Source organism: Betta splendens, chromosome 9 (genome assembly GCF_900634795.4).
Source record: "Betta splendens chromosome 9, fBetSpl5.4, whole genome shotgun sequence".
Lineage (NCBI taxonomy): Eukaryota > Metazoa > Chordata > Actinopteri > Anabantiformes > Osphronemidae > Betta > Betta splendens.
This window is the reverse complement of record NC_040889.2, coordinates 24,796,587-24,810,668: the sequence shown is the minus strand read 5'-3', so window position 1 is coordinate 24,810,668 and position 14,082 is coordinate 24,796,587. Positions and strand designations below refer to the sequence as shown.

At 42.1% G+C, this 14,082-nt stretch overlaps 1 protein-coding gene across 4 annotated transcripts in view; it reads left to right on the top strand.

The window, feature by feature from the left end:
* The window catches only part of LOC114861820 (dmX-like protein 1), a 36,575-nt gene that overhangs the window by 17,093 nt on the left and 5,400 nt on the right, over positions 1–14,082 (top strand). For 2 of the 4 annotated variants that reach the window (XM_055511617.1, XM_055511618.1), the window contains 21 exons: positions 727–855; positions 976–1,108; positions 1,200–2,002; positions 2,356–2,451; positions 2,894–3,061; positions 4,094–4,285; positions 4,422–4,498; positions 5,687–5,808; positions 6,205–6,462; positions 6,891–7,093; positions 7,265–7,413; positions 7,570–7,655; positions 7,797–7,998; positions 8,103–8,220; positions 8,501–8,677; positions 10,436–10,522; positions 10,753–10,871; positions 11,307–11,454; positions 12,622–12,682; positions 13,032–13,159; positions 13,791–13,868. In XM_055511617.1, the coding sequence (XP_055367592.1) occupies positions 727–855; positions 976–1,108; positions 1,200–2,002; positions 2,356–2,451; positions 2,894–3,061; positions 4,094–4,285; positions 4,422–4,498; positions 5,687–5,808; positions 6,205–6,462; positions 6,891–7,093; positions 7,265–7,413; positions 7,570–7,655; positions 7,797–7,998; positions 8,103–8,220; positions 8,501–8,677; positions 10,436–10,522; positions 10,753–10,871; positions 11,307–11,454; positions 12,622–12,682; positions 13,032–13,159; positions 13,791–13,868 (3,534 nt within the window). The remainder of the gene's footprint in view (positions 1–726; positions 856–975; positions 1,109–1,199; positions 2,003–2,355; positions 2,452–2,893; positions 3,062–4,093; positions 4,286–4,421; positions 4,499–5,686; positions 5,809–6,204; positions 6,463–6,890; positions 7,094–7,264; positions 7,414–7,569; positions 7,656–7,796; positions 7,999–8,102; positions 8,221–8,500; positions 8,678–10,435; positions 10,523–10,752; positions 10,872–11,306; positions 11,455–12,621; positions 12,683–13,031; positions 13,160–13,790; positions 13,869–14,082) is intronic. The other 2 variants (XM_055511619.1, XM_055511620.1) reach the window with 2 other exon arrangements.

The following is a 14,082-nucleotide window of genomic DNA, read 5'->3' as shown; positions in this document are numbered from 1 at the left end:
AGTCAAGGGCAGCATTTGATGAGATGGTGAAAAGCAGTGAAGCCACATTTGCAAAAACAGACCTCACCAGCTGTGTTTCTGTCGTTTTTATTATTAAAGCAGCCCAGTGCACTCCCACAGTGGTGTCTTAGTCAAAGGCTTTTAGCACAATACACTGAAGAATTATTAATGTTGGCAGTTGACTCCTGGGTGTTGAAGCCTTTTCTTTTTTTAATAAGAATTTGCAACAGCATGTCATCACATTTATAAACCAGTAGAACTACACTCTTGCAGTATGCTCCCACCACTGGCCTTGTTTTATGAACACATATTTACATGCTTTTCCTACTGTAAATGTAAAAAGGTGTATTGAATTTCAAAACTACACAGCACATGAAGCTCACATGAAGCAGGCGGATTCTGGTATTCTGTTTTATCCTGTGTGCTTAACCTTTTATTCCTTTCAAGGTTATTTCTGTTTAGAAAGTCCCTGAAGCAATGAGTCACATTATTTCATCTGTGTGAGTAACAGGAGCTTCTCTAGCATGTTATGGAAATGAGCATCACCCGGGCAAAGGGCTGTCATTGACTTTGTGTTAGCGTTTCTGGCTAAGAGGTAGTCTAATTGAAATGCACCTCACATCTCACCAATTTGGAGCAACTACGACTGTACACTATCATCATTTATTTGGTCCTCTCCTTCACATGCTAAAATCATAGCTTCCTTCATTTTTCATTTTTGTCCAGGTGTGCTTAGAGAACCTGCAAGACCTACAACTGGCACTAGTGATCACCAGACTGTATGAATCTGAGTTTGAGACTGCATCCACCTACAAAAAGATCCTCCAAAGACATGTTCTGGGCCAAGACAAACAGGTCCACAGTCTCCACTATTATTATCTGTATTAAAAATACTGTTTCATCAAGTGTTGACTCTTCAGCTTTTTGATAATGCATGTACTGCAGAAACCAATAAAAAATACAAATTCATTTCAGATTCCAGTCAATGAGGACCCGTTTCTACGGAGCATGGCTTACTGGGTCCTAGAGGACTACAGCAGAGCCTTGGACACTTTACTGGAGCAGCCTAAAAACATGACCAGCTCTAGTCCAACTGAACAAAGCACCGGTAGGTCTGCAGTGCTCTTTGGGATAACTTACTTTTTTTGTGTTCTTAAAGGTTTGTATGTCAAATACCACTCTCTGTCTTTCTCCGGCAGCTTCCTCTTTTGTGTCTAGATCTAACCCTGAGGTTTTCAACTTTTACATCTACCTCCGCACCCACCCGCTCCTCCTTCGCCGCCACTTCAGCTCATCAGAGAAGGCTAAAGTTGGCCTGACCACCGAGTGCCGTAGGGCCAGCTCCATTAGCCTGGAGGAAAGAAGACTGTTTTTCACAGCAGCACATGCACACCTGCAAGCCGGCTGCCCCATGCTGGCACTGGAAGTCCTCTCCAAGATGCCCAAAGTCCACAAGCATTCCAAATTGTCCAAAACCCAGAATGCAAGCATGGCTACTGACCTTAGTGTTGGGAGTAAGAATGAACAATCATCAGATCCAGATTGGTCCCAAACAGCCCTGAACGGCTATGATTCCGATAGAAACAGCTTATCCAACAGCCAGTCGGATTCAGTGTTAAGTTTTGACTGGAGCCAGCCGTCAGTGACTCTTCCAGATGAGCCTCTCGAGCTGAAATGGGACAGTGACAAAGATGATGAAGATAAAGATGATGAGGATGATGAAGGAGAAACAAAAAATGCTAAAAGTGATATAACTGCAGATAGCACCAGCGTGTTCCAGGACACACAGGATGCCGCGTCACCGCTAATGGAGACGGTGACAGAGGAGGACAGTGGGGAGAGCAAAGACTTCATTGCACCGTCTGATGACATATTGGCAGCACAGCTGAAGTTCACTGCCTGCTTGAAGATCATGACTAATGAGCTCCGGACTCTGTCAACAGGATATGAACTGGATGGAGGAAAGCTACGTTACCAGCTCTACCAGTGGTTAGAGAGAGAGGTAAATGCAGTCACATACAGTACCTACACTTTCTCAGACGCAAGTGTTAGAATTCTGATGTATATGTTTTCATTTTATTGAAGCCTTTTTCAGGATCTCTCTATAAAACCTGTATATGTGCATAACTCCCACACATCTCTCCTATCTCCGTGTGTACAGTCAGTTTGTGTATATTTTTATACAGAGACACAGACTTTTATATGTATGTTTATGTAAAGCTCATGATCCACATCAATAGGGATTTTACAGAAATACAGTATCTGCCATTTCTTGTGAAAACATCTTCCCACACATGGAAGGTAAATATTATAATTAATGATTAGTTTGCTTAAAAGATGTTTTCTTTTCCCCAGGTGGTGGCTCTTCAGCGTTGTTGCAGCTATAAGCCTCGCCTGCCGGAGTTGTGTGTGAGTGGTGATGCTTGTGTTTCTGGGTTGCTGGAGGAAGAGGTAGGTGTGCACAGCTGGGTACAGTATTTCTACACCTGTTGGATGTAGATGAGGAAAGATTTATGCAATGCTTATCATAAAAAAGGATTAAGACAACAGCAGAGTGAGTCTCTATAATTTGTGAAAGAAGTTTTTTTATATATAACATCGTTAAGATGCTGTTGAGACCCTTCTGACATGCTGTTGTAAAATGTGCTCTAGTCTATATAATTCAGTTTCAGCAGACAACCTGATTATAGGATCTGGTTGTGTAATCTCAAATTTGAATTACAGTTTAGAGACCTGGAACTATTTTATTGACATGAAGGATTAATGTATATTGTTTGTATGATAGCGGCTTTTAGCCATCCCTGTGGTTTTTCATTTGAACACTACCCAGCTGGATAATATTGATGCTGATTGACTTAGCTAGGAAGCTAATAAAGTACAAATGGTTTTCCAGCCTGGGAGTCCTCGTGGTGACAGCCAGAAGAGCAGGAGACACTGGCTGCAGAGCAACCAGCCCTTACTGAGGATGTTTCTGAGCTACTGCAGCCTGCATGGGTCCCACGGAGGAGGACTGGCTTCAGTGCGCATGGAGCTCACACTGCTGCTTCAGGAGTCCCACCAGGTAATTAAAACGTGCAATTGTGTACAAACATTTACTAAGGGTAAGTAAAGCTACAGTAGTAGTTTATTGATATTATATAATTGATCACATATATTCTCATTAAAGGGAAGGATGCTGAACAAAGTACAAACAAACTGCAACATGAGGCCGTCTAATAGCTTGTCAATCTTGCCAGAACATATAAATACTCCCTAGATCTGCTCATTGTGCTTTACCTGTTCCAGCAAAGGGACTGACAGGTTGTGCTGAATCTTCAGGCTCCTTTGGGAGGTTCTGCCTTAGGCTGACTATTACAAGGTTGAGGTATATTTTGGGACATAAACAACTTGATGAACCAACATGGGAACAATGCTCTTGAATGCTAGCACAGTCGTTGGGCACTGGGAGGCCGCTCTACACTTCTGCTTTGATTTTGGAATAAAAGCACAATCTGTTTCCTGAGATTTGGCACAGAGTTGTGGAATTTCTGTTATTGTCTAAAACATTTTTGTATTTTTCTTTTGTTCTGACTTCAGTTGATCCATAGAGCCCCTGCTGTGGACTTTGGTGACTGGTTGTGTATAAGAATACCACAGTTCTATGTTTCTCATGCTTGATGAATCACAGAGGTCCATGTTGGAATGTAGTCAACACAAACAAAACCAGAGCCCCTTCCCCCAACAGCCAGCGTCTCTTTTTGCTATTTAAACGTCACACATAGCTGTCATGTACAGGATTGGGTACAACACGCCACTAGTAGTAGCTTACTCTGTTTTGGGTTTTTTTGCCTTGAAAAGTCTGTTCTACTGTTCAAAACGGCATCCCTAGTTGATAGTCGTCTTTGTGAGCTGTTTTCTTTGCCCTCTAAATGTCTAAAAAAATAAATTTAGAACGTGGAGTGCTCACTTGCTTTTAGAGTTCTGATGTGGTGTTTTTAAAAGTGTCTTTTTGTGTCTTTTTTGCTTCGTGAAAACACCATGTGCACCCGTCTTTTTTACGTGAAACTAACCGCATCCTGTACTGAGCAGCTCTGTCCCTCTCTGACATCTGCAGGACGACTCCTTCCAATCAGCGCTGACATCCAGTCATCAGCCTGCGTCGATCCCTCTGCTGATGGCTTGTACCGCTAACGTTAAGACGGTGGTGGCGAATCCCATTGTCTACCTGACCAATCTAACTCATGACATCTTACAGACCATCAATGCACTTGACTCTCCTCCACATCCTGATGTTGTGAACAATGAGGTGAGGCATTAATGCAGTTTGATAAATGCCATGACTTTGCCGACGCTAAATGTAGGGTTTGTATGTATGTATGGTTTTCATAAAATGTGTATGCAAACATTTTAGTCATTAGTTTAAACTACGCTTCTTTTTTCAGATCTACGTGATGCACACGCTGGCTGCCTCTTTGTCTGCCTGTATTTATCAGTGTCTGTGTGACGGACAAACCTACAGGTGAGCAACTCTTATCCATGAATAGACTTTTAATTATGAAAGCTCTTCTACAGTGTAACTCAAAAAGGGTTGAGCTCCTGGTGTGTGTCTAATGAGCAGTTTATCTTATCTTTGAAGTGAAGAGCATTGTTTATTCGAGACACACATTCACCAGCTCCCAGCAATTATAGCAACCCTGCAGGTCTTAATAATCAGTATCAATAAAATGCTTATTTGTGTTTTAAGATTTGATCCAAGAGAGAACGTATACATATTTCAAACCTCAAACAACTCTAGGTGATAACACATAGCTATCTATCACATTCTGCTGGGAGTTGAACAGTCTAACTAAATTAGCAAAGCTATTTCTAATTTAACAAGGTCTTTGTTATGGTAATGACGCTGCTGAGGTTTGTTGTAATTGTATTTCTCGTGTTTCCTCTTGAGTGCGTGTGAATTTTTTAGAAGGTATTTCAGGACCCGCAGTAAGTTGCAGGGGTCGAATGTTGCCACTAAGCGAAGCTTTTTCTTGCTGTCCCGCTGTCTGATGTCTGGTAAACTTTTCTGGTTTAACTTTTAAAGTTGGGGAAATGACAAAGGGGTAAATCAATATGAAGCATCACAGAACCTCGGGTTGCGACATGTTTCTAGACGTATACCTGCTTCTTATCGATTAAACGTGTTGTGTGAAGAACATTAGCGCCACAGTGGCTGCCACTTGATCTTCCCTTCAAACTTTGAATTCTTTTTGAAGTAGATGCAATTGGCTTTTTCACAGATGCTGAAAGAGCGACTTATCGGATGTTAGAGACCTAATAGACTCTCTGGTGGTTTAAGTATTGCATATTCCCTGTTAAAAAAAAATCTCCTTTTCAGTCATCCAAAGTTTTTTTTTGCATGTTTTGAGAACTTGAGCAGTGACACAGCTTCCTCAGAAAGTGCTTCTTCTCCGTCGCCAAACAGCATAGATAGGCACCTAACGGGAGGTTTAGCCCATTAGTGTTTTATGTTTTGACAGAACAGTGACAGCAGTGCCTCTTAGAAACAGCATCTCTGTGTTCAGGACTGTTAAAGCGTTTAAAGTGAAAGAGAGACATAATATATTTACGCCACCTAACCCCATTTCAGATCTCACATTTAATATAAATGTTTTGCTTTCTGCCCTCGTAATGACTTCTTGGAACTTATTCTTTATTCCCTTTCATGCAGCCATGTAAACCATTTCACTGGGACCGTGTATCAGAGTGTGTTGCTGTCTCAGAAGCAGCCGGTCCGAACGGTCAGCATGGATGAGTCTGTTCAGGCCAACACGTCTCCTGCACACTGGCCAGGTCAATAAACCAAAACATGGATGGAGTTAAATAAAGTTATTTTGCTTAGTTTTCCTCTTGAATTTGTTAAAGCTTTAGTCCATCTCTTAGTATTTAACTAGGGAGGATGAAATCATCATCGTCATCATTTGGGCTGTTCAACTCATTCCTATTGAGAAAACCTGTAAATGACAGGATTTCTTTAAACAGTAAGAACTGTATGAAAGACAATGTATTTAGAGCATTTTGTAGATGAGGTGTGTGTTAACAACTCATTTGTGTTAGTAAGATGACCTACAATTTTGATTTTATGTTTCTCAATGATAAGTAGATGTGATTTCATTTGCATGCTGTTGTCCCATGCTGTTTTTTTTCTTTTCCTTCATACTCACTTTCACTCATGCTCCTTCTTTGTAGGTATTTCTACTCTGATTTCTCAGCTGAGCTCAGCAGGTGAGGACAGTCAGCCAGGCCTGACTGTGCTGCTCTGCGAGATCCTGACAGCTGTCTTCCTCAGTCTGTTTGTTCACGGCATGGCCACTCACTCCTGCAATGAGCTGTTCCGCATTGTGGCCCACCCCCTCAACAGCAAGCTCTGGGTCGCAGTGTTTGGAGGAGGTGCCATGATACCTGTCATTGAGAAACCCAACAGCCCAACAAGAACACCCCCACCAGGTAATAGCGTTGTTCTTTAGGTGTTCTCAAAGTGGCTGTCTGTCACTGCGCGAGTTTTTCTTTTAGAGGTGACCTAGTAGCTAAATCAAATCAGTTCTAAATTAATTGGGTTCCCGACTGCAGGTTACAGAGATCCATCAACCTGTTAGTGTGGGAGCTGCTCTGTCTCTCCTGCTCACTTATTGTTGACAGAGTAATCCTAAAATGCTAATTTAACTCTTGTTCATTTGATCAAATGTAGACATTATAAATTCTTTTTACTCTATTAAATATTTAATCTTTTCAAGCCAATGTAGATGTCACTGTCAAGTTGGGCATTTTGTATTTTAAAAATGTATTTTAAAAATGTATATAAGTTAGGTGCCATTGTGATGACAGGCATTCAAGTCAAAAATAATAAAATATTTAAATATTGGGCTTCTTTTCAGCCTCACCCAGTGGCTCAGACAGGAAGTCCAGACGATTCAGGCTGTTGTCATCACGCAGCGGGTCCAAGGAGGAATCAGGAATGGAGCCGCAGAGCCTTTATAGTCCCAGACGTGACCGCACAGTGGAGCAAGAAGCTGCAACTATCTATAAAGAACGATTTGTCCCTCCAGAGCTCAGCATTTGGGATTACTTTATCGCCAAGGTAATAAAAAAAAAGAGCTAGGACATGTCTCTGCCACATGGCCTCATTTTCTTCTCTGAATTGGAACACATTGTTCTTTCATTGGTTTATGTATAGCATCACAGATGTGTTTTGATCATGTTATGGTTGGCCTAATAGTATTTTTTTTCTTTTGTCATTGTTGCTGTTCAGCCTTCACTGCCTCAATCAGAAAACGGAGTTGAATATGATTCAGAGGAGAGTCATAGCAGTCAGGATGAAGATGATGATGAGGACGGATATGAAGATGTGTTTGACCCAAACTCCCCACAGAAAGAACATTCAAACCACAACTCATACAGGTAAAAGCACACTTTGTATTTATGTACAATTTTTCCTTGTATTCAGTCTGAGCTGATATTTAATGCTCTGGGTTTGTTGATGCCACGTTTTGGATCTTTTTATAGTGTTTCAGTTCTGAACCTTAACCTCATTTGTGATGCTTTTTTTCCGCTCAGTTGGTGTTTAATGCGTCTGGCAATGGTTCAGCTGGTGTTGGTCAATCTCAAGTCCTTTTACCCAATGGCAGGATATGATTTATTGGGTAAGCACTGAAGTGCACCGCACCCCGACTGATATCTACATCTAGGATGTTGGTACAAGCTGGCCCATTTCTCACTGGCTGTCTCAGCTAATCTTATTGCCTTCTTGTTTTGTTGCGTGCGTTGGGTTCTGTTCAACGCAGATCTGCCTGTGGGCTCTCCTTTGTGTCATGCTGTGCTGAAAACGCTGCAACGCTGGGAGCAGGTGCTGCAGAAAAGGCTGGAGCTTTTTGAGGGCCCCCCCTCCAAATATATCTCCAACCACCTCCAGGACGAAACGACTACACCTGGCCCTGCGCTGCTCAGACACAAGGCCATGTTTGAACCATCCAACACCCCTTTCAGGTACCGTAATTCATAAATGGACGTCGAGCGTTCAGTCAAGAAATTTGGATTTAGTGTAGTTGAAAATCACACGTAGTCCTGGAGAGATGTTTCACTCTTTTCAGGTCTAACCACCATTCAGCGCTGCCAGTGAAGCGTTTGTGGCGGTTCCTGGTTAAGCAGGAAGACGTGCAGGAGACGTTCATTAGGAACATCTTTACCAAGAAGCGAAGCCCCAATGAGGTACATTGTGTTTACACCGTGTGAAGTCAGTCCATGTTGCACCACAAGCACGTTGTATTGATTGTCAGTAAATATAACTAATAACCATTAACTGTTTTCTTTTGGTTATAATCTGTATCTACCTTCAGGCAAACGGCAGCATTATTGTTTTTACATCTCTGTTGGTGTTTTTGTGCCTTTCTTTTGTTCTGCATGAGAAGCACATGTATTATTACTGCCTCCAGTTGCATGAGACCGATTCTAATTTCATTCAAATAATTACACTCTTTTTGATTAACAGCACAATAATTCAGTGTCTGTGTGTGGTTGCATGGTTCGTCACTGGTTGCTGCTGGATTGTGTGTGTGTGTGCGCGTGCGCCTGTGCCCCGTGCTGCTTCTCCCAATCATTAAAGTCGGTTGAGGACCAGACTGACAATATGAAATGTTCAGGGATGGACGAGACGGGAAACGATCAGGTACTGCCACTTTAGATTAATGATTTTTATTGTTGGAGTGGAATGGGCTCAATATCAAACCTCAGTACGTTGCAGTAATTATTCAGGTGAAATCGGTCAAAAACAAAAGATGTAATTACACTTTTTAAGAGTCATTGTGTGCTAAAACCCATTTAACTTATTCTTTTTATCTTTTGACTTATGTTTTATGATTCATTCATATGCAGAACAAGGCATTGTATTGAGTCTACTGAATGTGTTCAAACATAATTTGGGGGGATATCTATTTCAGTGACAGGTGATCTAGATAATATTAAACCTGTCTTGCTTTCATGGTCTTGATTTTAACAGACACCCTGCAGATCATCTTAGATGAAGGGTCAAATACTGTAGCTCTAAAGCACTGTATTCTGAGAGTTTTGAATGTTGATACAAATAAAGTATGTTTTAGTATTAACAACACTCGTGATCTGACAAGACCAATACTGTAGAAAAACAGTATTGCTGTGGACAGATAAATCTGTAATGTACATACTGTAGAGCAACCTGTGCCATCAGTCAAATATACAGTAGCTACGTGCTCTGTATTTGACTTTTATTTCCATTCTGCAACAGAGTAGTAGATGTGGCCTGTCACACATTAGACACATTTAATCTTGACACAGTTACAGTACATGCATTTTGAGGGCCATTAACTCAAATTGTTCCTGTCGGCGTTTCTATATTAATCCCACACTTAGCGGTCTAAATATTGATGTGAATGTGAACCATAAATCTTAAATTGCTCTGTCCACTGATGGTTCATGAAGGTTTTCTAATGTTACAGCTCTTGCTGTACAGACTGATTTGTTACAGCAAACCCGTTTAACTCAATGTTAATTGGGCCAGTCTCTGAGGAAACACTATGAAGCTGAACAGCTTCTGATTAATGGATCCAACATTGTCACAGTGAATCTGGGTCCCACAGGGATTATGCTTTCAACAAAAATGGCAAACCACCATATTTAGATTTCTGCACGTCCAGTCATACTTTATTCTCTCTGAATATTCGACGTGGTCTTTTCCCCTTGAATCAATGCAGTTAAGATATTAATTAAAAGTTCTTAAAATATACCATTTCTCTGAAACTCACAGCTTCACTATATGTACAGTACACTACATACAGTACAGTACAGCATAACCCAGAGACCCTTATAGTACAATGTGCACTCATCACTTTAGGCTCATTGAGCTCATATCTAATGGCACTAACCCAGTTTTGTTGGCTGCTGTGGTTAACATTGTGGCATAATGTACCTCATATCTCATCTGTTAAGTCCTAATAGCAACACAAACCCCATAAACACAGCATGCACGTGGTACATAGTGTAGAAGATGGCCCCAATAGCCCCGGGCTAAGGCTATGTCCTCGAAAAACATCAGCTTTATCTTTTACAGCAATAATGTGGCTCTTACATTCAATACTCTGAGATGTTGTCGGGTCACTGGTTCCACAGTATAGAAGAAATGCATGTGATGTTATGGTTTTTATTTGGCTGCAGGAAATGTTTAGAGACATTTTAGCTGTAATGATGCGTGTGTGTGTGTGTGTGTGTGTGTGTGTGTGTGTGTGTGTGTGTGTGTGTGTGTGTGTGTGTGTGTGTGTGTGTGTGTGTGTGTGTGTGTGTGTGTGTGTGTGTGTGTGTGTGTGTGTGTGTGTGTGTGTGTGTGTGTGTGTGTGTGTGTGTGTGTGTGTGTGTGTGTGTGTGTGTGTGTGTGTGTGTGTGTGTGTGTGTGTAGACTGAGTCAAATCTGGGATCCCCTGGAGGAAAAGCACGCATCATCCACAAGGAGTCTGACATCATCACCGCCTTCGCTATCAACAAGGTAATGCTCTCAGACACAGAACCGTAAGTGGCAGGGTGTTTCTGCCTGTATGTATATAATCAAATCCATTTATTGAGCTCTAGATTGTAATTAATTGCTACAAGATGCTAACCAAGTGAACCTTTTATTCAACAAAATGTTTCAACGCTGCTCTTTATGCTGTAGGTTTCTTTCTGACCCTTCCTTCAGTCCCTTGTCCCTCTCATCACCTCAATTTCTGTGTCTTTCAGGCAAATCGGAATTGTTTAGTCATGGCATCCACCCATGATATTCAAGAGCTGGATGTGTCATCCATCTTGGCCACACAGATTATGACATGGGTCGATGATGATGAGACTGAATCCAAAAGGTATGAGAGCAGTGTGAGTTGTGTGTGTGTTACTCACGTGTTCTGTACATATTGTACCACTGCCAGTGTTTGAGTGCTCATCCAAGAAAACCATCAGCTCACCTTTTCACCTCAATACCAACACAGCTAATTTGAGCGTGGGCCTAGGACGTAGCCATTGGTTCGCTTCTGACTGTGTGGGTGGTGTTCATACATGTGCTCTTCGTCAGGATGTTGCTGTGCAGCATAATCATGATGGGTTTGTGTGTGGTTGCGTCTTTATGACTGTAAATATATTTTTACTTGTTGGTGTTGCTTACTAAAGTCCAAATGAGACCAAAGATCTTACAGATTGAAATCTTCAAAATGTCATTATTTATTTTTTGTTGTTAAAACCTTATGCTTTGTATTTGACTCTTTTAATCTGAATAAAATGTCTAATAATTTTTCCTCCAGTGTTGGAGGTGAGGATTTCCTTGTGGTTTACACCCGCGATGACTTTGCCGCGCTGCATGGCACCACACCGTACACTCACAGCAGCCCCGGCACACCCATCAACATGCCGTGGCTGGGAGGAGTGCAGACGGGCAGGGGTGCCTCCGTGGTGAGTGCAAACCTCCATCAGCTGATTTGCACATCACCAGACTATCACCACTATACTCAAGTATTTGAGCAATCAGCTTAGTTCTGTGTCACTGCTTTTCCACAAACTCAGTAAAATGCTGTCAAAAACAGAAGCTCGCTAACTGTACGCTGCGTGAGTCAGACAATCAGGGTCAACTACAGTAACGACTTGATTCAGTTTGTTGCTAAATCCCAAAACCCAGCAACATGTGTTCCTGAAGCTGCAGTCAGCTAGGAGCTGTAGTGTGTGTTCTGTGCTGCTTGTCTGGTATTTATTAATGTTGTTGTTTTATTCAAAGAAGATAAACTTATTTAAATGAATAATTGATCTTTGTCTGGACTCAGTTTGGTAAAAGCAGCATGGCTCGTTCCTCGTGGACTAAAATATTGTTGACTGACTACAGCTTGTGAGACAGCAGGCTGGAATCTCCGTCAGCCGTCGGGTTTTTGTAGATAGCTCCATAAAAGCTGTTCTACTGAGCTGAGAAACTTGGCGCCAGCAGCGGGGATGGAGATTGGTACGGTTGTGGCTGTGGCAGTGTCTTTGATTCAAGGAGCTGTGAGTCACGTTTGTTGATGTTAGCCAGCTCACTGGCTGCGCTTGATACGCGGCACGGACACGACGAGCCGCCCAGCATCAAAGTATTTGACCAAGCAGTCTGGCACTTTGCTCAGCGTTTGGAGGGAGGATTAATATTTACATTTTCTGTCTTTTAAGTGGATGAATAACGTTCAACAATACTAAACATATAATTTGAAGTCCAAGCTAATGTCTTGTCAATATACTGCATAAAGGTGAATATTCTGCAAGGCTGTGTTTTCGAACAATCTCACTAAATAGATATTTCCCATTTAAATGCTGTCATATTTAAATCTGTTTGTGCCACGATCCAATGTTTAATTGTTTTTCCATTGTTGTTAGTTTAAGTCAAGTGAATAATTACTTTTCTTTCATGCAGTAATGAAGTCAGCTAATGAACCTAAAATCTATCACTGATAAACTATAAAATGTAATACAATCTTATACTGCCTAGTGTTGAAGGGGTGCATTGAAGAATTCAGACCTATTCTGCTTCTGAGTCTTCTCTCTCTCTCTCTCTCTCTCTCTCTCTCTCTCTCTCTCTCTCTCTCTCTCTCCTTTTCCCAGATGATCAAGCGAAACATCAACAACGTGAGAAGAATGACCTCCCATCCCACGCTGCCGTACTGTAAGGACACCTCTGCTGAAGATGTTCTGTTAAAACGAGCCTTTAGGGAAGCGTTACATGACCCAAAACGTTTCTCACATGTTGATATTCAGCGAGTGTTGCTGTGTTTTCGGCGTCTGTTCCCAGTGTTGCTGTGGATTTACAAAAGGCTGAATGAGCCCACATCACTACTGTCTTATGTTTTTCAGTTGTGAAGTATTTTGAACGAAAAAAAACCCTTCAGGTCAAGTGATTCCTCTTAATTAATCATAAAATGGATCGTTCTGGGAGCGAAGGGATGCCAAAGCTTCATGTTGGGACCAAAACGCTCATCTAGATGCACAGGGAAGTCAGCTGTTCTATTTTTCAGACCTGACGGGCGCTCAGGACGGGAGCGTGAGGATGTTCGAGTGGGGTCATTCTCAGCAAATCATCTGCTTCAGGAGTCCAGGCAACTCGAGAGTCACGCGGATACGGTTCAATCACCAAGGGAACAAGGTCAGAAAGTCACGTACGGTGTACACTTAAACATTGTATGAGCTGAACACTTGGCGGTTAAATGCTGCTGTTCCGATGTCGGGCTATTAATAGCTGGGCAGTATGAGTGTATTGTGATGTGAGCCTGTCAAATCCAGCCACATTATCACATGTTCTCTCACAGTTCTGCCATTCAGGCGCACACCACAGTTGGGAGTTTGGCTTCAGCACACATTGTTCTTCGGCTGAGTGATTCAACCGCTCTGAACTCAGGCGCTCGCCTTAAGCTAATAATTTCCTCAGATGGTGCCTCTCCTGTGCCAGTACTATCTTATCTGTTCTGGCCAAACGCGGAAAATATGTTCAAAAAAATTGGAACGACGGGACATGTGCAGAGCTCTTGATTTCTTATGTGTTATGTAAGTGGCGCTTTGAAAACATGTCAACAGCCTCACAAGTCAATGATAATTTTAGCAAAGTCCAAATCACCTGAAGGGAGTGATGGTTTCTGTGGTGTGTTACATGGGATTAGCACCAACGATATGTTGGTGGACTGAACCGAGTCCCTCAACATTCAGACCCAGCAATACGTTTACCTTAATTAATACAAACCTAATTTTAGCATGTGTCTGATTATTTTCTTTTCCTATAGTTTGGTGTGGTGGATGCTGACGGGTGTCTGAGTCTGTGGCAGACCAACTCTAGTGGAAATGCACCCAAACCGTACCTGGTAAGAGAAGAACTGGTCCTTCTTGGTTTTCTCCTGATGCCTTCCTATCATTTTCATAGACTGTAACCTGGGTTCTCAGACGCTTACACGCGTCTGAGAACCCAGGTTACAGTCAGGTTCCTTGGGTAACTGGAGAGTGGGGGATTAAAGAAACCTGCAGAGGATGTGCTTTCAAAACCCGACTGCAACTAAACCGGCACGGAGTTCCCCCCCA